We start from the raw sequence: 26,845 nt of genomic DNA, 5'->3' as shown, positions 1-26,845 counted from the left end.
AGTAGGCCCCCGCATGTGTCTGGGTGCCCTTGCGTGGTCCCTGCACCTCTACGTTTGCCTGCGGTACCAATTTTTGTGCAAAACTATTTTTTGGCAATACATTGAAATAAATACACCCCCTCCCCACCTCAACACATACATTATAGTAATGGGCAAAATAACTCTTATCCAGATATGGATAATAGATCATTTGCCCATTCAAAATCAAAAATTTGCCGGCTAGCATCAATAAAGTAAATAAAACTTTCTACTTACCACTGCCATCATGAAAGGCATCCTCATCAGCAGGCTCCAGGTCCATGTTCTCCGTTGCAAGAAAGAATATATAAAAAAAATACAAACTAATGGCCCCTAACCCCTTAATCAACTTAGCGATTAATAACCGCTATAGTAATTAAAGGGTTAACCCCACCTCCCCCGCTTCCCACCCAGGAGGCCTAACGACCCTCCCTGGGGCAACTACCTCCACCCTCTACCCTTTAATTGGCACAGTGATACTGTACATCATGCCCATATAATATGGGCACGATTTGCCACTATAATGGGCTAGCTAAAAAACAAACAACCACCAAGAATACAAAATTAAATCAAAATCACCAAAAGAAACACACCAAAAATAAACAACAATAAAAATGCAATGCCTATCCACCCACCCTGGACCCACTATACCCACTTTTTACCCATTGATTGGCACAGTGGTATATCATACCAATATACAGTAATATGGGCACGATAAACCATTATATCACTCTATGGTGCACCTAACAAAAATAATGAAGGCCAAAAATAAACAATAATCAAAGAAATACACAAGCACCTAAACACTCCAGCAATAAAATTATGTTATTGTTATTCCAAAACAATACAATTAAATAAACAATGATTCAAGCAAACTATTAAACAAATAAAACCACTAAGGGTAAAAGGGGACGATAGACAGCACTCTGATGTGTTAATGTTAATGTTAGTGTTAAATGTATGCAATTGCAGGGTGCACGGAACAAAAGGGGACCCTTATTCCCCTGTATAGTACTAACAAATCTACGTAAGTACCAGCACTCACTGTCTAATAGCTAAATGATGAAAACAGTTGTAACGCAGAAAATACATTTAATAACAAAACAAACCAGAAATAAATCAAATGTGTTTGCAGAAACCAGTATCACAAATGGGCATGTCACAAAGTGAGGGGTGGGAGGGGGGGGGGAAGGAAAAGGGGAAAAAACATGAAACACAAGGAATATACACAAAAAACGGAGAACGGAAATTATGCTAGGGAGGCGACGTTTCGAGGGACTACCTCTTCATCTGGCCCATTCCCCCTGGTCCAAATGGTCCCAGGGGTACTTCCCTAAGCCTCCCTTCCCCTATAACTGGTCAAATTAGACACCCCTGAAAATAGATAGCAAACATACAGTGTAGGCTAAATACAGCTAATAGCAGGGCAGCAAGAATCTGCCAGTAGTTCAAGTACCACAAGACACTGTTGGCAATAGTACAGTAAAGGCTGAACACAGCTCGCAAAAAAGCAGCTTGCAAAAAAGCACCAGGAGTCCACAACAGTCAATGAAAGGTTAATGGGAATAGCAAATGAAAACAGTAATCAAACCCTCTGTGGCTCTGCTCCTTATGCTCGTGTGGAGTGCTGAATGAAGGCCAAAAATAAACAATAATAAAAGAAATACACAAGCACCTACACACCCCAGCAATAAAATAACTAAATAGCTTAATAGTATACATCACAAATAACTATCTATCACCAAAATAGCTAATGTATTACTATTGTTATTCCAAAACAATACAATTAAATAAACAATGATTCAAGCAAACTATTAAACAAATAAAACCACTAGCCAACCAATCAATTAAAGAAATAAAACTAGTAGCCAAAAACTCAAGTAATGGTTATGTTTGTGATTGCCCATTGGCTGATACTGTTTTAATCTGTGCCCCTTTAGTGTACAGATAAATTCAGTGACAGGCAATGCATTTTTTGGCAAATGCTTGTTTTCTACTGATTGCTATTTTTTCCATTTCTGTTTATTGTTTGGATGTAATTGTTATGTATTTGGATAGCTTGTTTTTAGTACATTTTAGGATTGGTTAGCTTTTTTAATTTATTAATTGTTTTGTTGGCTACAGGTTTAAATTAATTAATTGTGTTGTTGGCTAGTGCTTTTATTGATTTATGTGATTGCTTGGCTAGTGCTTTTATTTCTTTTAAATGTAATTTGGTTGTTTGCTTGTATTTATTTCTGGTATTTCGTTTGTGGTTTGATTTTGAATAATTTTGAATAATTTTTTTGGTGTTTAAATTGTTAATTCTGGTGGATATTTGGTTTTTGCTTTATTGATTGCTGGTAATTTTGTTGTGTTTACTTGTTTATTGTTGTTTATTTGGTGATTGTTTTGATTAAATGTGATATTGTTGGTGGTTGTTTATTTTTGAGGTTGACCATTGACTGTCATAGTGGTAAATCATGCCCATATTATATGGGTACGAGGTACCACTGTGCCAATTATTTGTTTTCTTTGCATTTGGAATGTGTATATTTTTAATGTAATGTGTTTTTTATTTTGGGCCTGTTTTTTTTAGCTTTCCCATTTATTATTATTACTATAGTGGCAAAGCATGCACATATTATATGGACTTGCTTCAACACTGTGCCAATGAATGAGTAGTGGAGGGGGGTCTATTTATTTGAATATATTGCATTTTTTGTATGCACAGGATTGATACCGCAGGCCAGCAGGGACCCCCGGACACCCATGGGGCCCCCCAGACACCCGCTGGAACTACTTGAGGACCCCCAGACACCAGCGGGGACCACCTGGAGGCCCCTGGACACCTTTGGGAACCACCCTGAGACACCCACTGGCCTCTAGCATCAGTCCTGTGCAGAAAAAAATTAAAATGTTTTTATGTGGGGGCACAGGGAGTGTATAGGTTGTGTATTGGTGGGAAGTACATATTGCAATGTTTATTGGGGTCAGAGGGGGTGAGTGAAGGACTAAGTGTCACGATGACACCAACTTTTATCAACACATTTATATTTCTGGGTACTTGATTGAACAGAACAAGTTGCAAAATAAATTGTGATTTATTTCCTTAATAGACAAACACACGACATCTGCAGAATACACTTGAAAATCACACTTATGGGAATCAGGGAATGAAAGAAATTGTCCTTTGAAACAAAAGAAATTGTCCTCTGCTTGCAAGCGCAAGAAATGCAGCCTTGGTTTTAAAAGTCCTGTGGTTATGTGGTTATTAACCCCTTCACTCCTGGACTGGTTGCTGCTGTACTGGAACAAAGTCTTGCATCTTTACATCATGGATTAAAATTCAGGAATCACACTGGGAATAATTGGGAAGCTACATTTATAGACTGCCCAAAGCTATCTTTAACATGTGGATCCAATCCCCTCATGGGAACAAAAAAACCCACGAATAGCCAAGTGACCCACAGTTCATAAGACCGGTCAAAAGGGCTGTCTGGTGGGCAGGACGCATGGGTCAGGTTGACGCCCATGCCACTTAGCATACCTGGGCTACACCCATTCCTTGGGGCCACTGGGTCTGGTCTCTATCTCAAAGGTGTCACTAGCCTGACATCTGCTCTGCATCAGTATGCCAGTATTGTATACATTATGGGTTTCTGGGTCTTGTCATAATTGACACTCTTTTAGACAAGGGGACTCTAAATCTGTGGGAGCCTTTTGAGGCTCCATCATAAAAATAATTACAACCCTTTGAGGCTTCGTCATAAAAATACCGAAGCTCATTCACCCATATCACAGCTGGAGGTCCAAGTAATTCCTGCTTGGACTTACAAAAAAATACCTCCTGCCTTACATTTAAGATCTGCTATCATGTGTTGGTTAGAGGGTATGGCAAGCAATGCATCTTGTCTTTTACCCTCGCAGACAGGGAATGGCCTGCACATGGGGAATAAAAATGGAGGGGACAGGGCAACAACAGTAATGCATGGCAAATCAGGTATTAACCCTTTCTTCCCCGTCACACCTCACCCACTCAAGACGCAGGGACTGCCCTGACCACCCCGTCCGGTGGCTCGGCTGACCTGCCAGCTCTTGAAGTTAGTAAGTCCTGAGGGCTGTCCTGGCGGGAAAGGCCATCATCATTAAGATGCTCACTTCCCTTCTTGTGCTGGATGGTGAAGTTCCACTCCTGTAAGGCAAGACTCAAGCACAAAGGTTTAGCATTTTCCCCCGACACCCTCTGTAACCAACTCAAAGGATTGTGGTCAGTTATTACTGTGAAATGTCTGCCATACAAATAAGGCTGTAACTTCTTTAGAGCCCACACTATGGCCAGACACTCCTTCTCAATGGTGGCATAGGCCACCTCTCTGGGCAGCAGTTTGCGACTTAGATATACTACCGGGTGCTCATCGCCCTCCTCCCTCACTTGGCTGAGTACAGCACCAATGCCAAAGTCTGAGGCATCAGTCTGCACCAGGAACTTTTTTGCATAGTCTGGAGCATCAAGTATAGGAGCGCTGGCTAGTGCAGTCTTTAATGCCTGAAATGAGACCTCACAGGCAGGAGACCAGACTACCAGCACAGACTGTCGCTTCTGGGTCAAGTCAGTCAGGGGTTTGGCAATGGCGCTATACTGTGGGACAAACTTTCTGTAGTAGCCTGCGGTGCCTAGGAAAGCCATGACTTGCTTCTTGGTTTTGGGAATGGGCCACTGCACTATAGCTTCCACCTTAGCTGGTTCTGACTTAAGATGCCCGCCACCCACTCTGTGCCCTAGGTACAATACCTCTGCCATCCCTACTAAGCACTTGGTGGGTTTCAAGGTGAGTCCCGCTCCCCTAATCCTGGCTAGCACCGCAGCTACATGCACTAAGTGTGAATCCCACGAATTACTAAAGACAGCAATGTCGTCCAGGTATGCCCTTGCAAACCCTTGCATACCCTCCAACAAGCGATTGACCAGGCGTTGAAAGGTAGCCGGTGCATTTTTCATCCCGAATGGCATCACTAGAAATTCATAGAGGCCACTTGGAGTAATAAATGCAGACTTCTCTCTAGCCTCCTGGGTCAAAGGGATCTGCCAGTACACTTAACTGAGATCCATTGTCATCAGATACCTTGCCCCCGCGAGTTCATCTAACAACTCATCCATGCAGGGCATGGGAAAGGCATCTGACACCGTGCCCGCATTGAGCTGCCGGTAGTCCACACAGAACTGGGTGGTTCCGTCCTTCTTAGGCACCGGGACTACCGGACAAGCTCAAGGGCTCTGGGATAGTACAATTACCCCTAGGGCCAGCATCTCTTCTACCTCCCTCTCTATGCTGCCCTTCACCTCTGCTGACACTCTATAAGCGTGCTTATGCAGAGGTCTCAGATCACCTGTCAGCACTGGGTTTTCTGCAATGTGTGTCTTCCCTGGCTTGTCTGAAAACAGAGCCCTATACTTCTCTAGCATAGCCCTGGCATCTGCTCTCTGCCTGACACTCAGCTGAGCCCCTATCTCCACCTGTTCTATGGTACCTCCCTGCCTAGCCTCCCCCAGGAGATCAGGCAGAGCATTGCTCGCCGGATCCCCCATCGGTGTGCTACAAATGACAAGCACCGACGCCACACTCGGTGCTATGTTGATGTGATAAGTCTTATTTCTCCCTGTCTCAGCATCTACCTGTACAACATAGTTTCACTCGTTCATCTATCGCAGCACTGGATACGGTCCCGACCAGGCAGCCATTAATTTGTTCTCCCGAATGGGCTTGAGAACATGTACCTGCTGTCCTGGGATGAATTCTCTGCTACGGGCATTCTGATAATACCAAGTCTTCTGCTTGGTCTGAGCAGCCCTAAGGTTGTCCTGTGCCAACCCCACGAGCATCTCTAACTGGTCTCTGAGATCTATCACATACTGAAGCACAGAAGCATCAGTAGTGGTAGTCTCCCCTTCCCATCACTCACGGAATAGGTCCAGAGGTCCCCATACCCTGCAACCATATAGCAGCTCAAAGGGAGAGAAACCTGTGGATTCTTGCGGTACCTCTCGGGACGCAAACAGCAAAAGCTGCAGATGAATCTCCCAGTCTTTTCCCTCTGCCTCTATAAATGTTCGCAGCATCTGCTTCAGGGTACCATTGAACCTCTCACATAGTCCGTTGGTTTGGGGGTGGTAAGGAGTCGTGCGCTGGTGCTTCACCCCGCACGCCTCCCAGAGACACTGGAGCAATTCACTAATGAACTGCGACCCCTGATCGGTTAGGATCTCACTAGGGAAACCTACCCTAGAAAAAATGGCTAACAGAGCTTTAGCTACTGCCCTAGCATCAATACTGGCAAGCGCTACTGCCTCAGTGTACCGGGTGGCAAAATCCACCACCGTGAGAATGTAGCGCTTTCCTGACCAGCTGGAAACCATGAGGGGTCCCACGAGGTCCATAGCTACCCGCTTAAAGGGTTCCCCTATTACTGGTAACGGGTTCAGGGGTGCCTTTACACGGTCACCCGCCTTACCTACTCGCTGGCAGGCATCACAGGATAAGCAGAACTCTGCCGTCTCACTGGATGACCCGGCCAGTAGTAACGCTGCAACAGCTGGGCTCGCGCCCTAGCGACCCCCTGATGCCCCGCTAGTGGAATGGAGTGGGCTACCCGCAACAACTGCTGCCTATATTCCCGGGGTACCACTAGCTGTCTCTTCCCCGTCCATACCTCATCTAACCCGGTGGTCCCTTGCTCTCTGTATAGGAGCCCGCGGTGCCACAAGAAGTAATCAGACCCCTTGCTTGGCTTAGACACGGACGCCCGCAGTCTCATGCCCTCCAAGCTGGGATCAGATCGCACCGCATCCCTAAACTGGGCACCTAACTCTGGCCACACCCCGGTCACATTTGAGACAGGGGGACAGGGAACAGGTACAGGGAACAGTAAGTCAGTGTCAGAAAGCAACTGAGTCTGGCTTACCTGTCTGGTCTCTGCAGAGACTACTGGAACTGTAGGTCCCAAATGCAGGGGGACAGGGGCTGGTTCTGCTGCGATCTTTGCTGACTGGCTCCTGGTGATCGCTGCAACAGATGCCAGCTCAGTGGTAAAAACACAGGTAACGTGTCCTAGGTCGTTACCCAGCAAGACCTCAGCATCTAACCCAGGCAAAACCCCCACCTCCCTCATGCCACGTCTGGCACCCCAGTCCAAAAAGACCCGGGCAACCTGGAGTGACTGCGGTCCACCGTCTGGCATGGTCACTTGCATCCCGGTGCCCGGGAGCAAATACTCTGGCCGCACCATATCAGGGCGAACCAGAGTCACGGTGGCACCGGAGTCTAGCAAGCAGTCCGCCTGCTGGTCTCCGATGGTCACCTTCCGCAGATGCTTCTGCCGGACATCGTTGGGCTGTATTCCGACTGGAGCAACCTGATGCCCCCCGCTCTCCACTGCTGGTCCTGAGGTGGCAAGTGCAGTCTCTCCACTGGGCATCCCTCTGTGGGCTGGTTCCATGGCTGTACTTCGCTCCTCTGTGTGTGCCAATCGCACACGGGCGACCGGCCTCACAGTTGGTGAGCGTTGCCCCTGATGGGGTCCTCTGGACCGGTCCCGGTCCGGACAATCTGGCCTGAGATGTCCAACTTTATTGCATGAATTACACCTCCTCTCATGCTTGAACTCTGTAGCCTTGGGTGTGCTGTTTGCTGCCGCAGGCTGGTGTGTCCACGGAGGGGTAGTCCTAGCACCCTGGGCCGCACGGCCCGCTCCTTTGGGTGCTACAGGGTCCTTCATTGCAACTCGGCTGGCCACATACTCATCTGCCATTTTCGCTGCATCCTCATAGGTCTGAGGTTTATGGTCATAGACCCATCCCCTCACATCTGTGGGAAGCTGCTGCAGCAACTGCTCTTGAAAGATTAAGTCCAGCAGGGAATGGAATGTTGTAACCCCATTCCCCTCCACCCACTGAGTCCCGTGCAAAGCCATCCTACTGGCATAGGTGCTGTATGACTCTCCGGGAAGTACTACCCCCGTCCGGAACTTGCCCTTGTAAGATTCTGGGGTCAGGGCATACTGGGTTAGCAGCCTGCTTTTCACATAACCGTAGTCATCGGCATCCACGCGTGGAATACCCATCACAGTCCGTTTGGTTTTGCCAGATAATAGTGGTCGCAGTCTGACCACCCAGTCCCTTCTTGGAAATCGGAACCGGGAACACTGCGTCTCGAAGTCATTCAGGAATGCATCGAGGTCATCTGTGCCATCCACGAACTTGCTGAAGCTGTGATGATCCACCCGGGAAAGACCTTGTTCCCCGTTTGCAAGGTAGGAGTTGTGGGTTCTTCCGAGCACTGCTGTCAGGAGCTGTACTCGCTCCGCAGTGCTAACACCCATTCCCCATGTAGCCAGAAGTGCAGTGAGCCCAGGGACGGCACGCTCGGCAGCTGCAGCTGCTACCTCGTCCGCAACCCCTGGCGCCAAGCCACCCATGACCGGGGGGTCACTAGCACTCTCCTCATGTCCTTGCAGCCCCGGAGCTGGAGGGACCTCCTGCACTCCGTGCTGAATAGCGTCAGCCAACACAGCAGCTACGGGGACTTACCCCTCTGGTAGGACCCTGCGGTCCTCATGATGCTCCAAATCCTCCTCCAGTTGTGCCTTCGACCGCCCATCTGTCGGTAAGCCATACCCCGCACATCTCTCCACGACTTTCTCTCTGGTCCATGACCTGAACCTTCCTGAGCAATCGCTCATGGTGCCTTCGGAGTAGGGGTGAAGGGAACAGTGAAGTCTCTCGTGCTCTTTAGAAGTGTGTGTCAGTTGCTACTTGTCTGAGGAGCTTGCAAGCTACAAGGTCCTCACTATATTACAGAGCCCGCAGGAAACTGCAATATAGGTTCAATCAGTATCCCGCCAGCTGCCACCAGTTTTTTAAAAGCTTGTCACGATGACACCAACTTTTATCAACACATTTATATTTCTGGGTACTTGATTGAACAGAACAAGTTGCAAAATAAATTGTGATTTATTTCCTTAATAGACAAACACACGACATCTGCAGAATACACTTGAAAACCACACTTACGGGAATCAGGGAATGAAAGAAATTGTCCTTTGAAACAAAAGAAATTGTCCTCTGCTTGCAAGCACAAGAAATGCAGCCTTGGTTTTAAAAGTCCTGTGGTTATGTGGTTATTAACCCCTTCACTCCTGGACTGGTTGTTGCTGTACTGGAACAAAGTCTTGCATCTTTACATCATGGATTAAAATTCAGGAATCACACTGGGAATAATTGGGAAGCACATTTATAGACTGCGCAAAGCTATCTTTAACATGTGGATCCAATCCCCTCGTGGGAACAAAAAAAACCACGAATAGCCAAGTGACCCACAGTTCATAAGACCGGTCAAAAGGGCTGTCCGGTGGGCAGGGCGCATTGGTCAGGTTGACGCCCATGCCACTTAGCATACCTGGGCTACACCCATTCCTTGGGGCCACTGGGTCTAGTCTCTGTCTCAAAGGTGTCACTAGCCTGACATCTGCTGTGCATCAGTATGCCAGTATTGTATACATTATGGGTCTCTGGGTCTTGTCATAATTGACACTCTTTTAGACAGGGGGACTCTAAATCTGTGGGAACCTTTTGAGGTTCCATCATAAAAATAATTACAACCCTTTGAGGCTTGGTCATAAAAATACCGAAGCTCATTCACCCATATCACAGCTGGAGGTCCAAGTAATTCCTGCTTGGACTTACAAAATAATACCTCCTGCCTTACATTTAAGATCTGCTATCATGTGTTGGTTAGAGGGTATGGCAAGCAATGCATCTTGTCTTTTACCCTCGCAGACAGGGAATGGCCTGCACATGGGGAATAAAAATGGTGTGGACAGGGCAACAACAGTAATGCATGGCAAATCAGGTATTAACCCTTTCCTCCCCGTCACACCAAGTACCCCCTTCACTCACCCCCTCGGCCCTCAATAAGCCTGCTATTGTGCATTAACCCCTTAATTGCCTTAACGGCTATCCACTAAGGTAATGAAGCTTCTTTAATGTAATTATTATTAATAGTTTGCGGGAGCAAGGGAGCTCCTGAGATGAACCGCTTTGATTTAGTGTATGCCTCAGGCACCCACTGCTTCCCAAGTTACCGGCCCAGGTATGGGGCATCGGGTGCCAGTATCGCTGCCATTTTAAATTCATCCGCGCCGTGTGACCGAGGGATTTAAATAATGGAGGAGATACCGGCACCCCCTTCCGCCTGTAACTCGGGAAGCAGGGGGTCCCCAAGGCTGAAATCAATGCGGTTCATCTCATTTAAATCCCGCGGTCACGTGACACAAGACATTTAAATGTATAGGAGATACCGGCACCCCATACCGGGGCCGGTATCTCAGGAAAGCAGGGGATCCCCAGACCAGAAATCAACGCAGTTCCGCTCCGGATACCCCCTGCACTAATACACTAGTATTATAATTAAAATTAAAATCTTGCGATCGCTGGCGAGATATGCGCAGGCCAGGTTGCTACAAATCTCCGGGTTAGCCATTTCGAGAGGGGGACGAGCATCACACCGCCGGCTACTCTCCAGTTTTGCACTTTTTGCTATCACAGGTATTCGGGGGCTTTCTGAATACTGTGATAGCAATGCTGTCAAAACTGGCAGTGTAAATGGGACAGTGTTTTTTTTTATCAAGGCTACTAACATAGGCCCCCAAATGTCTTTAACACCTCGACGTTCCCAGCCTTTGTCTCAATCCACATTTCTCTGCAGGCACCTCAGCTGATCTAATCACTGAGTCTGCCTACAGTAAATAGAAATTAACACATGCACAACACATTACAAGTCTGCTAACATAAAGGATTATATACAGCCACATAATCAAATTTACACTTTGCAGGGCTGACTCCCAAATCACATCACAGAACAATGTTGATTCACTAAACTGGGGGATTGCAATTACAGGGAATAAAGGATATATGCTTACAGACATGGGTTACATTTACACATCCCCTGTTCTCCCCAGATATTAAAGACATGTAGTTGTATTCAATATTACTGGGGCAGCCCAGTTGCACAGTTTTAGGGGTAACTAGCTGGGCTTTCTGTGTTCGGTGATGCCAGCCATCCCTACCATCACAGTAATTAAGGGGTTAACCTACCCTCCACCCCTGCTACCCATTGATTGGCACAGTGTTAAAGCATGCCCATATAATATGGGAATGCTTTGCCTCTATAGCAATAAATGGGCAAGCTAAAAAAAAACACAGGCACAAAATATAACGAATTACAAATGCCAAGAAAACAATTGATTGGAACAGTGGTACATCATGCCCATATAATATGGACATGATTTACCACTATGACAGTCAATGATCATCCTAAAAATAAACAAAGAAAAAAAACCAAAATGTAATCAAAACAATCACCTAAAGAAACACACCAAAACAAAACATCAATTAAGAAGTTAACACCTCAAAAATACCATAAATAAATAAAAGCAAACACCAAACAAATCCCAGAATTAAAAATCAAAACACCAAAAATAAAGAAGAATTACCAAAACAATAAACACAGAAACACAAGAATTATAAAAAGCATTGCTTGTCACTGAATGGGCAAATGCTCTATTATCTATATCTGGATAATAGTAATTTTGTAATTTTGCCCATTACTGTACTATATGTGTTGGTGTTGGGAGTGTGGGGGGGGGGGGGGGGGCGGGTGGATTTATTTGAATGTATTTCAGTGTAATTATTTATTTTTAATGGGTAAAAGCGCTATTAGCCATCTTTAGTTATTAGCACTTTTACTCATTCCTGTTGTTGATACAGGGGATGGGTGAAGGTAGTAGTTGCCCCGGGTGGGTTTTTAGGCCTTACAGGAGGGTAGCGCTAGGGGTTAGCCCCTTCATTACCTTAGTGGTTGTAACCATTAAGGTAATGAAGGGGTTAACTTCTACTCCCACCCTCCCGCAAGTCCTAAACACCAACCCTAGGCATCTACAAGCTTGACCCATCCCCTTTACCAACAACTATGGTTAGCCACTAAGATAATGACATTGGCATAATTTTTCTGGGGTGGGGGACCCCTGGAAGACCTCCAGACACCCGCAGAGACCCCCGGACACCTGCTTGGGACCACCCGGAGACCCCTAGATACCCACAGAGATAATCTAGTGTCCCCTAGGCACTCATGGGGACCCCTGGACATCTGCAGGGACCTCTGCAGACCCACGGACACCCCTGGGAACCCCCGGGGTCCCCGCCAGCCTACAGTATCAATCCTGTGTAGAAAAAAAGAAAGAAAATGCTTTTATTCATCTTGCAATATCTTTAGCACCAACCTTTAGCTTTAGCTTTAAAAGTTTGTTATGCTTATCACTGTTTAGTGAAATAGCATTTTACTGGCAAAAACAAGTGATTTTGCCCTTTTTTACATAGTTACATAGTTACATAGTAGATAAGGTTGAAAAAAGACGTACATCCATCAAGTTCAACCTATGCTAAATTTAGACAACAGATACTTTATTCAATATCTATACTTAGTTATTGATCCAGAGGAAGGCAAACAAAAAACCCCATTAAGGGGAAAAATGAATTCCTTCCTGACTCCAAGAATTGGCAATCGGATTTTCGGCTTATCGACCAAATTTTTTTCCTCTGGCTGTTAAAGGGCATACTGCACTATTATCACTGTTCAATGAATAGCAAAGCAGGCAGTATCACGATATAATTTAACGACCATTAAATCACTTATCACTGCTTCGTGAATAGGCCTCTGTGCCATAAATCACTTTAAGCATTGCTACACCTGCCTGACTGATTTATCTTCTTATCTTTGTAGAGGCAACTGATCATTTTCCAATATAATTTCTAACTTAATACTAAATTACTTATTTTAACTAGTTACATGCTGAATATATATGTATAGCTGCAGCGGCCGTTATTCGAACAAATCGCGGCGCTGTTTTCGTGTGGGCTGCTGTTCTCCACGCGGCATGAACGCGGCAAATCACCCCAGGCACCCGCGCTTATCGCGATTGCTTTGTTTGAATTTCATGGATTCTGTTTCTTTGGGTGCAATGAAAGGAATGAATTGTAATATGTACAGTACTGTGCTACTGTGTCAATTTAAGGTGTTTAAAAACCAAAACTCTAAAATGCCATTTTCTGCACTCGCCGCATTCGCGTTTTTAAGCGATACGGTTGGAAGAAATCCCGCGTCATGACATCGGTATTCCGATGTATGCACTGCGTGGTGTTCGAATAACGGCCGTTGCAGCTGTACTGCAGCTGTATATAGATAATATAGCATAATTAACATTTAGGCTTGAAATCATCCGATCTTCACTTCTAACAAATCGATCGGACACTCAGAGCAAGAGTGAAACTGCATCTATAAAAAGCTGCTTAGTCGTGATTTGGCTTACAGAATAGGAAAGCGGGCCAAGCCACTTCTAAGTGCTTACACTGATAGACGCTGTCACGAGGGACCAGAACTTTTAACACTGAAACCACCGGATCACCATCACCAGACGGGACACAATAATTGAATAAACAAAAGTTTATTCTGGCAAGCCACCAAACACACAAAATACAAAATCACAGTGTAACACTCACCAACTGGGGGTCTTGGGAGAGGAATCTAACCTCAAATAGGTGCAGGGGCCTACTTCAGAAGGCTTGCCCTGTACAGCTCCTTATCCGGCTTCTCAGTGCTTCTCAATGCTATTTTACACAAAGCACTTTTGAAAATCCCGCCAGCCGTGTCTCCGATCAACTCACAAAACTGTTCTGTTCTCTGATTGGCCGCGCTCCTTACATAGCCCTCGGTCTGCTATACTTTCTATGGAGCAGGAGCCGCTAGCCAATCAGAGTGTGGATCGTGAGGCTGTAGCCAATTAGAGGACAAGTGTTTGTCCGGCTGTGCTAATCAGAGCAGGCGGCCAGCTTAGGTACACACTCGAAAGCCACAACAGAATGGTCCAAAATAGGAGAAAGAAGAAACTCCTCTTGACTCCGGTGAGCGAATCAAAACCATAAGATCAACTAATTGACGTTGAATGACTTAAGTTTTAAGGACTGGTCCAATCACCTGTTCTGACCATGCCCCAATCCAAATTGACCTCTCTCTTTCAAAGAAAGAAGTCTCCCCGACGTGGTGGAGACAAATTGACTCCCTGCTCAACTGCCAGAAGTTTATAAGAACATAAATTCTAATCTTAAAGATGATTTTTTTACTCAATACCGGTTCTGTCTCTTCCTCCGCCTCCCTCTGGGAGGCACACAAAGCATGTATTAGATGCTCCTTGATATCCCTTGTCACGGGAGCCCAGTACTTTTACACCAAAACCACCGGGATCACTAGCACCAGACAGGACAAAGTTGCTGAATAAAATGGGGTTTATTCTGGCACGCCATCAGACAAACAAAGATATACAAAACACAATACAATACCAACTGTGAGCCTGGGGAGTAGACTCTAGACTCGCTAGGTGCAGGGGCCTGCTTCAAGAAGGCTTGTCCTGTCAGCTTCTCATCCAGGATCTCAGAGGGCTGATCACACAGCAGCCCCTCTGAGATATCTCTTCTGCTGGTCACTGTAAAAGATCAAACTCCTTCACAGAATGTCTCTCTGTCTCTCAGACAGTCCTCTGAGGGTAGATCTCCACACTCCTCCCAGAGTGTCTCTCAGTCTGTTAGCCTCTCTGCTCTCAGATGCTCTCTGAAGGCAGATCTCCACACTCTTTCCCAGAATGTCTCTGTCTGTTAGCCTCTCTTGCTCTCAGATGCTCTCTGAAGGTAGAACTGATTCTCTGATCAGCAGCACCCCTTATATAGCCCTCTGTGGCTATTCATTGCATGGGATGGGGGTACTGGACAATTAGAGCACAAATTAAGTTAGTGCCACAACAGCCAGAGGGCGTGCTGAGAACCCATCCCTGATTGTTCACTTAATCCAATTAACACTTTACAGGGCTGACTCCCAAATCACATCACAGTGCTTACACATAGATCACAAACACTTTATCTCATATTGCTTTCTTAACTAGACTTGGGAATTGAATTAACAGGGAACAATGTTGATTCACTAAACTGTTTACAGGAAATAACAAATACAGACTTTGAAATACATTCTTACAGACAGTGCATTATACATTTACACATTCCTTGTTCTTCCCCAGATATTAAATACATTTGCCCAAAATAAGCCTTACACAGGTGACCAAGTTCCATAGATTTAGGGGTAGCTAGCTGAGCTTCATTTCAGTTTTGTGATGCCAGTAACCCCTATCGTCACATCCTTTGCCTCCCATTAAAAAAATAGAAAATGGGTACTATCCTCGACCTACAAAACAGAATTAGAAAAATGACATGTAGAACAAATTCACAAAATCACCACTAAAAAGAAACTCCTCCGGAGACTAACAGCAGCCAGAGAAGAATCGAGAAAACTTCAACTAGAAGACGTTGCGAGAGCCATTAAATGGACAAAAGAACTCTTGTATGATACAGGTAATAAACCAGACAAACTCCTAGTGAACAAATAAAAAAATATAAAGAATTGCTCAAATATCCTAGCCCTTACAGATAAAGGGGGTCATGCACTAAGCAGTGATAAGTGAGTTTTCTGGGTGCTATGCACAAAGCAGTGAAAAGTGCTCTTAAGTGATATAACTGCCTTTATAGCGTGATACTGCCTGCTGTGAGATTCGCAAAGCAGTGATAACAGTGCAGTATCGTGCTATAATGGCTACTTTAAAGCACTTATCACTGCTTTGTGAATCTCACAGAAGGCAGTATCGCACTATAAAGGCATTTATCTCACTTTAAAGACTTATCAATGCTTTATGAATCTCACAGCAGGCTGTATCACGCTATAATGGCTTTTTATCTCGCTTAAAAGCACTTATCACTGCTTAGTGCATGACCCCCAGAGACTGTAAAATATCATATAATCCCTCACAAATATTAAAACAATTCTATAGCTACTACTCAGATCTATACAACCTAAATAAAAATAATGTTGATTCCCATATTAGAGCAGAAAAGACCCAGGACTTCTTGAGGAGTTGTAACCTCCCAAAAGTCTGAAACCAAGAGCTATCCCAACTAAATGAAAAAATATCTCTAAAAGAGTAAAAGAGTTAGACCAGGTAATATTTTTTTTTAAACCAGCCAAAACCCCAGGCCCTGATGGGTTCACCAATCTATATTATTTAACAAAATGGGGGGGGGGGGGGAGGGGCTACTCAAAACACATACTTAAATTGTTCCATTCATTTTAGAAGGTGAAGAAATAGCCATCCAAATGTCCAAAGCACTGATCACGGTTATCACTAAAGATGGGAAAGACCCCATGCGATTCGAGAGTTACTGGCCGATTTCACTTCTCAGCTCGGACCTAATTTTTTTTAGCAAAATTCTGGCCAATCATCTTAACTATTCTGCCCAGACTGATCCATCTGGATCAAGTAGGCTGGGGAGGTAACCCTTACCTGCCAGGCCTTATTCCGGGTGCTGATGCACTCCCGTATCCAAGTAGAGTACGAACACGCTGTGGCCACTGGGCAGGAAGATGCATTCACATCACACACCAGTTGGCCTTAAGCGGGGTGCTTTGCTCGGTATCCCCCCAAGGTTTTCCTTTTAAACTCAACATCCACCTTTAGTGCACTTTATTTTCAATTACAGGTGCACTTACATACTGTTTTTTGTTTTCTATTTGTTGGACAACTGTCCAAATTAGGATAATTCTCATTGTTGAGGTTGGTAGTGTAATTACTATGGATTGTTAAAAGCCAACATTCCCCCCTCCCCCTACCCCCCCTTTAAATATGAATAATATTTTACGATATTGGCATATAACAAGCACTGCACTAGATAATCTTAATTATTGCATTAATGTTTCAATCTTTTAGTGGATTTTCTAACAAACGTCCTTTATGGAACAAAAACATTTATATGTTTGGAAGTGCAGCCCAATTTTATGTTTGTTCTTCAGATTAAAGAGAATTGTTCCTCCTCTACTCTAGCTGTATTCCAGCTCTGATCTAAAAGGCTTCCCTCCACAGGCTGAACAACGCACCCGTCCATAAGTATGAGAAGGATGTTGGCAGCAAGACCAGCATGCGCTTCTTCTACCCAGAGTCTGCTGATTTTGACCCCGACTTGGACAACAACCCAAACACCCTGATGGTGCTCATACCATTCAAGTCCATGGACATCAAGTGGATGAAAATAATCCTGAACAATGAGAAGAGGGTACGTTAGACATAGATATTAATTAGGTTCATTAGGCTTCGACCTAATGTGTTTAAGCAGTAGGCCCCATTTTTTCAGACTTTTGTTATTTTTATTACAGTACTTGAATCATGGCGTCCCCTGAAACTGCTCCCCCGAGCTCAAGGGGTTTTTTTTTTGTGCACATACAAATACGGCTGCGGTGTCAACAATGGGAATCTGCAACTTCATCTCCCTGTTTCCAGTGGCAGATTTCCTTTTAGGCCCAGGCCTAGGGTAGCAACATTTGGGGGCGGCAAAAGTTTCTGCCCTCGTATATATTTGCCGCACTCTCTGGTCTATCGGGCCTAATGGGAAGGCACTTACATGTGTCGGCCGCCTCCTTGGTGCCGCCCTCCATCTCCTATGGAATCCCAGCATCAAATGATGCCGCGGACACAACGCAACGTCACATGGTAGTTCCTGGACTACAGAGACCCCAACAGCATTTCTGTTCATTGCTCTTGATGCACAGATATTTTGTAAGTGCATTTTTATTCTTTGTGCCTAGTAAAGAAGATAATATTATACTATGAGGTGAGCGCTTCTCTCCTTTTTTAACTTTAGAATGTATTGCACAATTGTTTTAGCGGCACAGGATTGGTACCGCAGGTCAGCGAACACCCATGGGGACCACCTGGAGGCTCCCGGACACGCACGGGGACCACCTGGAGGCTCCCAGACACCCGTGGGGACAACCCGAGGACCCTCAGACACCCTGGGTGACCCCGACACCCACAGGGACCACCTGGAGGACCCTGGACACCCACGGGGACCTCCTGAGAACCCCCATACACCTGCGCTGACCACCCTTAGACCCCCGCTGGCCTCTGGTATTAATGCTGTGCAGGAAAAAAAAACATGCTTTTATGGATGTCTCAATCTCTTTTACGCCAGCCTTTTGCTGGTGAAAAAATCTGGCGAGCTTTTATAGTACGATTCAGTTATTACTGCTTTGTGAATAGGCCCCTAAGGATAACATCTCCACACCTCTTCTGTAAGAAATTGGCACCAAATAGAAATACGTTTCCCTGAGTATATAACTTTTTGGGGATTTGGAGAAGAACCTATAAGCTTTCCAGGCTCCTATTCCATATAAGAGATACCTAATAGTAGACTCTCTTTGGAGTATTACATTTGGACACAATCATGGACTTTCACGTTTCGGGGATTCTTCACCATTTTTTTGTAGGTAGAGCGCCAAGTGTTCTTTCTGTTTCTATTTTTTTAGCCATATTATTATTATTATTATTATTATTACAATGTGTGGTAATAAATACACAATGGGATTTGTATGTAGATCTCATAATCCAAATTTAAGATGATTCCGCAAAAAAATGAAATAAAGCAGGTGCCGGGCATATAACAAACCCATTGGCAGGTATCTGTGTAGCGGTAGTGAGCTAATTATGTAGCCATCATTTTGCTATGTGCACTCGGACCCTTATTCTTCCACTGCTGGGGACTTTTGCAATTCCTGCAAAGTGTTTTGAAGCAGTTGTGAAAATGCGCTCTCACTTAAGATACATACAGTACAGTATGTTTTTTCCACCTGCTGAGATTCAAAAAATATCAACATGAAAGTTTTCAAAATTGTCCGAATTTCTGAAATGTTGACCCTTTATCAAAAAAAATCTTCTTTCAAATCCAAATTGCTTGCATTTCACTTAAGTTGGCTCTTGCAATTGTATATACAATTCACACATTATACTGTATATACTGTGTGTGTGGAGTGTGAGGTTTTCAGCGACTGCTAATTTGATCAATTAGACCAGGGGAATCAACATGACTTTCTGTTCTAGGTGCGAAAAGGCTTTTGGAAAATGCCCCCCATCATTTGGGATGTAGAACCTCAAAACACCCGCATCTTGAACCCCTACTACATGGAAGTTACCGTCACAAAAATTCTTGGGTCCGAAATGAAACCGCCAGAAAAAGTGAAAGTGGTAAGTAAGAATTGTCAATGCTCATGAAATGAGCAAAAGATCTGTCTGAGATGACAGTGTCCAATTTTGCAACTTTGCCTAACAATATTTATTTGTTTTTCTGATTTTGTAGCTTTTAAAGTATACAGTATGCCTCAAAATCCTTGTTTGAGCACCAACAGAAGTAGAGCCACAGAATATCCAGGTTCTTGCTTTGGGAGAATCTGTTACCTAGGACAAATGCTATTCAAAATTGTAGTTACTGAGTTATAAACTCCTTTTTCTATTATTTAATTCTCAGAAATGGCAATTTGTGAGGTTAACCCAGTGGAAAGGACTAGACCGAATAGATTGAAGTGGGGAAGTAGGTAGGGGTCATGGAGGTAGAGTAGAAGGAAATTCCCACTGGCAAGTATTAAATATAGATAATACTAGAAAACCCTCCAAAGACTAAATCCAACTGGAGTAGAAAGGCAGAAACATATAAGATAATAGCACAGACGGGGAAAAACCTTAAATGCATGCTTGCCAATGCAAGAAGCCTGACAGATAAAATGGGGGAGCTTGAATTAATAGCTAGAAGGGAGCAGTATGATATCATAGGGGAGAAGCCTGCATCTTTAAACCCTGTCTCCAAGTGACCCTTTTGCTGTGCAAATGTTTAGTAAACTCAACTGCTGACACCCGAGTAGGACAACTGTGATTAGAAATACCATTTGTTTTAATGTGCCTCACGTGTGCTAATTGAGCTGTCTGGGCTGACCTTAAATCAGTCAGGTGAGTTGTTAGAGCTATATTCTGTAACTAGAGACATACTGGGGGATCAGCCTCTGCATGTCAAGCAGCCCATCTTTAAAGTAGCACTTTTTTACATAGCATGCAGTCTGGAGTTTAACAGGAGTGAACAGGTGGACAACACAACACCTACTGGCCCTGAATCCTGGATTTCAACTATGCTGGAAAGGAAGGCATTATCTATTCAAGACTGCACATCCTTGCACTAAACTATTGCTGCCATGCCACCTCTACTATTTATATTTGCTGTGACCTCACTTCTTCTCAGAATATGTGCTTCTTTCTACCAGCCTCATTATGTCTCTAACTCTAGTCTGATATCTCCATCTCTCCTTCTTCGCCACAAATTCACATGAACTCCTTTCTTACCTGCGCCATCTGACACCACACAGCTATACCCCCTGCACCAAAACACACCCCTACAAATCATCCTCACACATTCTCTTTCTTTCCATGCTTCTTCTCCTTGCTTCTGGGGATATCTCTCCCAATCCTGGTCCCTGCCTTATTTCTGTATGCTCTCGTCCTCACCTCCCACATGCAACTTCTACTCCTTCTGGTGTCAACCCCTCCAACCTCATACCCATCCCCTGCCACCCTCCCTCCTCTCTCCCTTTATCCTGTGCTCTTTGGAATGCTCGCTCCCTTTCTAACAAGTTAATCTCTGTGTATGACTTCTTTTTCTCTCACTCTCTGCTACAACTGAGACCTGGCTCACTTAGTCTGACTCCACATGGAAGCTGCCCTCTCCTATGGTGGTCTTTCCTTCTCCCACACTCCGCGCCCTGATGGCAGGGGTGGAGGCGTGGGGCTCCTCCTCTCCTCTCTCTGCCATTACCGAACACTTACTATTCCTCCCTCTCTTGCTTTTCCCTCCTTTGAGGCTCACACTGTCAAGATGTTTTCTCCTCTCCCTGTCCACGTGGCGCTCATTTATCGCCCACATACCTCTACTCATCCCCTTTATGTCTGTCTCTCTCACTTTGAATCCTGGCTCTCCTTCTTTCTCTCTTCTGCTCACCTGTTCTTCTCCTTGGGGACTTTAACTGCCATATCTCCCTTGGTCTTCCCGCTTTCCCACTTTTTCTCTAACCTCTTCTATTGGCCTTCAACAGTGGACTGCAGCCCGCACCCACAAGGTCGGGCACTACCTAGCCCTGGTTTTCACTAAAAACTTTTCTCTCTCTCACTTCTCCCCTTCTCCACCTCCATCTTTCCCTCTTACTGCAGAGACCTGTGCTCTATTAATCTACCAGTTTTTGATTCCACTTTACGCTCCTCCTCTCTCAGCTCTGCTCCAGACCCTGACACCCTGCTCAGGAACTACAACGTTGCCCTATCCTCCTCTCTTGATTTACATGCCCCGCTTTCTCTTTTCAGTTCTCGCCCTTCAAACCCCAAACCCCCAGACCCTGGCTAAATTTCCACATGTGCATTCTGCATTCCTGCACTTGTTCCTCTGAACGCCTCTGGAGGAAATCTCACACTCTCGCAGACTTCCTTCACTTCAAATTTATGCTATCCTGTTACAACTATGCCCTCTCTCAGGCTAAACAAACCTACTTTTCTTCACTAATCAACACACTCAAGTCTAACCCAGGCCGACTCTTCTCTGTCTTTGACTCTCTACAAAGACCACCCTTGGCTGCCTGTTCTTCTTCCTCCATCTCACCTTAGGCATTTGCTGCCTATTTCAAGGAAAAGGTGGAATCCAAACGTCAGGACATCCTCTCTGTTTCCTCCTCCTATCCTACACCTCTTCTTAACTCTCCTCCAACCTTCCATGACTTTATTTTGCTGTCACAGAAGAGGATGTGTTGTTGCTGATCTCCTCTTCTCCCTGTACCACCTGCCCTCTTGACCCTATTCCCTACCATCTCCTAAAACCTCCTGCTCCTACTATAATCCCTACGCTCACACACATTTTTAACTCCTCCCTCTACTCTTGTCCCTTTCCTCCTCCTTCAAACATGCAACAGTTATACCATAACTCAAAAACATCAAGCTTAACCTTGCCTGTCTTTCTAACTACCGTCCTGTCTCCCTCCTGCCTTTTGACTCTAACTCATTGAACGTCTTGTATTCTCTCGCTTGCTCCATTTTACTAACACCTATTCTCTCCTAGACCCTCTACAATCTGAATTCCGCACTGCTCACCACTGAAACATCCCTCACTTAAATAACTAATGACCTCTATGCTGCCAAAGGCAGAGGTCATTACACTCTGCTCATATTACTCAATCTCTCTGCAGCATTTAATACTGTGGACCACCCTCTTAAACTTCACATTCTCCATACACTTGTTATTCAAAACAAAGCTCTATCCTGGATCTCCTCTTACCTCTCCCATCATACTTTCAGTGTCTCTTTTGCTAACACCTCCTCCTCTATTGATCTCTCTGTGGGGGTTCCCCAGAGCCCTGTCCTGGGACCTCTTCTCTTTTCTCTTTACACACTCTCTGTAGGTGACCTAATCCCATCTCTTGGGTTCAAATATCACCTCTATGCTGACGACACGCACATTTACTTTTCAACCCCTGACCTTACACCTGCTGTTCAGACCAAAGTTTCTGAATGTCCCTCTGCGATATCATCCTGGATCACCTTCTGCTGACTTAAATCTAACATGTCAAAAACAGAGCTTCTCAAATTTCCTCCCAAACCTGGCCCTACTACCTCCTTCCACATTATTGTTGGAAGTACTATCATAAACCCAGTAGCACAAGCACGCTGCCTAGGTCACACTCGACTCCTCTCTCACATTCTCTTCTCATATTCAAAAGGTAGCTAAAACCTGTAATTTTTTTCTCCACAATATTACAAAGATATACCCTTTCCTCTGTTGCTACTTGACTGTTGTGTTACTCTGTCACAGGCCATTATTCTCTCCCGTCTTGAATACTGTAACATCCTGCTATCCGGCCTTCCTTCCTCTCACCTGTCTCCCCTACAATCTATCCTAAATGTTTCTGCCAGAATCACTCTACTCTTTCCTAAATCTGTCTCAGCGTCTCCCCTGCTGAAATCCCTCTCCTGACTTCCTATCAAATCCCGTATCTCACACTCAATTCTCCTCCTCACTTTTAAAGCTTTACATTCTTCTGCCCCTCCTTACAGCTCAGCCCTAATTTCTCATTATGCACCTTCCCAGCTCTTGTGTTCTGCTCAAGGATGCCTTCTCTCTACCCCCTTTGTATCTAAAGCATCCCCCACCTTAAAGGAAAACAAATAATCTGGCGCCAAATAACAATGTGATAAATCCAAAGTGAATAATTAGATTTGACCATTTATAAATGTCCAGTCACGATGAACAGAGGACCTCCAATGGTATCTTGAAAGTTGTCTCACAATATGTGCGAAAAAACATTAACACCAATCATAGTGTAAATCTGTATAACTAAAAATTATATATATTAATAACACTACACAGACAAAACCTGACAAACTTACAAAAAACAAACAACTGCACAAAACAAAACTGCACCTAATTAATGAGCAAAAAGCTAATTTAATAAAAAGAAATATATAAAATGCAATGTATAGCAGACACACGGATAAAAGACTAATATCTACTGTAACTGTTCCGGAGGGTCAAAATTGAAATTCTACTTACAACAAGCAGGATTTAGATGAGCGTTCAAAGTAATCTCTGAATCACCGCTGACGGACTCCACACGTGGATGGTTACAGAGTATTCCAAGAAGGATCAGCGACACCATCATAGATCACACCAGCGTCAGCACCACTGGTCTGTTTGCGTTCAACGGGCTCCACAAACACGCCCTAGATGGTTACTACAGGGCAAGTCAACCCCCGATGGTCACCGGCACTGCTGCAGCAAAAAACCCCAGACCTGACTTTGCCGCTCCGTTAGCTTATCCTACACGGCATACAAAGTCACGTGGCCTTCGTATGTGCTGCCTCTCCACGCCAAATAGCCAGGCTGCGCGCACACACCACTTCCTCACCCCCTGAGTTGGGGGTAGTGGCCCAGGGTGGGTGGTTAGGCCTCTCGGTTGGGTAGCAGGGGAGGGAGGTTAACCCTTTAAATACTATAGCGGTTACTAACCGCTAAGGTGATTTAACGGTTAGTGGCCATTAGTTTGTCTTCTATTGTAATGTTCCAGCCAACAGAGGACAAGGACAGGGAGGAAGATGAGCATGACCTTCATCCTGACAGAGGTAAGTAGAACTTTAATTTACTTTATGCTTTTTATTACTGTACTGTATGTGTTAGGGGGGGTTGTTTGGGATACATGGGGTGGGTGGGTTGTGTATTGGTAGGTAGAAGATATTTTAATATTTATTGGGGTTGAGGGATTGGGTGAAGGGGGTACTTGGCCCATGGTGGTTGGTTAGGCCTACCGGGTGGGTAGTGAGATGGGTAAACCCCTTCATTATCACTGCTATGCTATGAAGGTAGACCTAACCACCCATCCTGGCCAAGTACCCCTTCACTCACCCTCTCTGCCCCTAATAAACCAGATACTGTGCCTTTACGGGATCCCAAGTTATAGGCCCTGGTATGGGCTGCCGGTATCCCCGCAATGTTAAAATCCTCTGTGACATGGGACCGGGAGATTTAAACGTGCAGGAGATACCAGCACCCCATACCAGGGCCTGTAACTCAGAAAGTAGGGAGTCCCTGTGGCTGACATTAGTGTGGTTCAGCTCAGGAGACCCCACACTACGGTAATGATTTTTTTTTTTAATACTAGTGTGCAGCGGGTCTCCTAAATTGAACCGCATTGGTTTCAGCCTTGGGGAACCCCTGCTTCCCGAGATACAGGCCCCGGTATGGGGTGTTGGTATCTCCTGCAGTATTTAAATCCCCTCGGTCACATGAGCCGTGACGTGGAGGATTTAAAAATGGTGGGGATACTGTCACCACATAATGGGGCCGGTATCTCGGGAAGCAGGGGGTCCCCGAGGCTGAAGTCAATGCAGTTAAGCTCACTAGACTCCCTGCTCCTAGTATTAAAGTTAATATTGAAACTGCCCGATTTCATGGAGTTGTTGCAGCATCTCCGTGCAACTCTTCCAGGCTGCAGTTTGTTTAAACACTTATAGTGCGATAGCACTTAGAAAAAAAACAAATAAACAAGTAGTACTGTCATGCATTTTTATACCGAACTTTAAAAAAAATTGTGTTTTACTTAGTGAATACCGTTTTGACACGTTTTATAGTGCGTTAAAACAATGCAAAGTCACTCAGCAATGCACTGATTTTATCGAAGTTTAATGAATAGGCCCCTTAAAGTCTGAAGGGACGGAGGCATCGTATCAGTATTATAGAGAATTTAATAAAAATCGCTATTGAAAGTTAAAAACGGAGTTCAACAGAAAGTAAGATCAACTGTAAAAGTTCTTTAAGTACCTCAATAACAAAAGATTAGAAAAGAAAATATAGGACCCTTTCAGTGTGAGATGGGCAGGCAGATTATTGGAAAAAAGCAGAGGTTTTAAACAAATTATTTGCCTCTGTATTTACCAGGGAGGAATCAATTGTAATTGTAGTGCCGCAGGAGGAAGCCACAACCTCCATATTAATGAACAATTGGTTAACTGAGAAAGAAGTGCATAGGCGGCTTGATAAAATTAAAGTAAATAAAGCACCTTGCTCCGATGGCATACAGCCAAGAGTTCTTAAGTAGTTAAATTCAGTAATAGCAAAACCATTATATTTAATATTGAAGGACTCCATTTCCACAGGCTCAGTACCACAAGATTGGCATGAAGCAGATGTGGTGCCTATATTTAAAAAGGGAGCTAGATCACAACCGGGGAATTACAAACCTGTAAGCCTGACTTCAATAGTGAGGAAACTACTTGAAGGTTTAATACAGGATAATATTCAGGAATACCTCATGGAAAACAAAATTATTAGTAATAGTCAGCATGGATTTATGAAAGATAGATCATGCCAAACTAACCTTATTTGTTTCTTTGAGGAGGTAAGTAGGAATTTAGACCAGGGTAATGCAGTTGATGTGGTCTACTTAGATTTTGCAAAGTCTTTTGATGCAGTTCCACACAAGGTTGGTGTACAAAATAAAGAAAATTGGACTCTGTAATAATATATGCACCTGGATTCAGAACTGGTTAAAGGACAGACAACAGAGGGTTGTCATAAATGGAACTTTTTCAGGTTGGGCTAAATTCGTGAGTGGAGTACCTCAGGGATCGTACTGGGACCCCTGCTTTTTAACTTGTTTATTAATGACCTTGAGGTTGGCATCGAGAGCAAAGTCTCTATCTTTGCTGATTATGCTAAATTGTGTAAGGTAGTAGAATCAGAGCATGATGTAATTTCTCTTCAGAATGACTTGTAGAGACTGAAAACGTGGGCAGGTAAATGGCAGATGAGGTTTAATACAGATAAATGTAAGGTTATGCATTGGGGATGCAAGAATAAACAGGCGAGTTTAGAACTTTAATTTACTTTATGCTTTTTATTACTGTACTGTATGTGTTAAGAGGGTTTGTTTGGGGTACATGGAGTGGGTGGGTGGTGTATTGGTAGGTAGAAGGTATTTTAATGTTTATTGGGGGTAGAGGGATTGGGGGATTTGGGTGAAGGGGGTACTTGAAAGAACTTAGACTGGTGGCAGTTGTGAAATTCTCCGGTAGACTGTTCCAGTTGTGAGGTGCATGTGATGGAGCTTAGAAGAACAAACATGGGTCAACACAATTAATTTTTGGTCTAATTAATCAACTACCTCAAGCTGTTTGCTATTAAAATGATTGTCCTCTTTATAAGGATTTGCTGTAGAAGCATTTGACATATACTCCCTGATGAAGTATCCAGGCTGCTATGAAACACGTAGGGTTATGTCTAGTTTGCTGATCTGCC

At 44.5% G+C, this 26,845-nt stretch overlaps 2 protein-coding genes across 4 annotated transcripts in view; both read left to right on the top strand.

Annotated features, from left to right (window-relative positions):
* LOC142464645 (uncharacterized) overlaps nt 1-26,845 on the top strand; it is a 755,558-nt gene that overhangs the window by 537,500 nt on the left and 191,213 nt on the right.
* The window catches only part of ST3GAL4 (ST3 beta-galactoside alpha-2,3-sialyltransferase 4), a 114,001-nt gene that overhangs the window by 78,100 nt on the left and 9,056 nt on the right, over nt 1-26,845 (top strand). For all 3 annotated transcript variants that reach the window (XM_075569278.1, XM_075569277.1, XM_075569279.1), the window contains exons 8-9: nt 17,065-17,254; nt 19,075-19,218. In XM_075569278.1, the coding sequence (XP_075425393.1) occupies nt 17,065-17,254; nt 19,075-19,218 (334 nt within the window). The remainder of the gene's footprint in view (nt 1-17,064; nt 17,255-19,074; nt 19,219-26,845) is intronic.

Source organism: Ascaphus truei, chromosome 13, assembly GCF_040206685.1.
Source record: "Ascaphus truei isolate aAscTru1 chromosome 13, aAscTru1.hap1, whole genome shotgun sequence".
NCBI lineage: Eukaryota > Metazoa > Chordata > Amphibia > Anura > Ascaphidae > Ascaphus > Ascaphus truei.
Note: the sequence above shows the minus strand (reverse complement) of the source record. Positions and strands in the feature narration are given on the sequence as shown.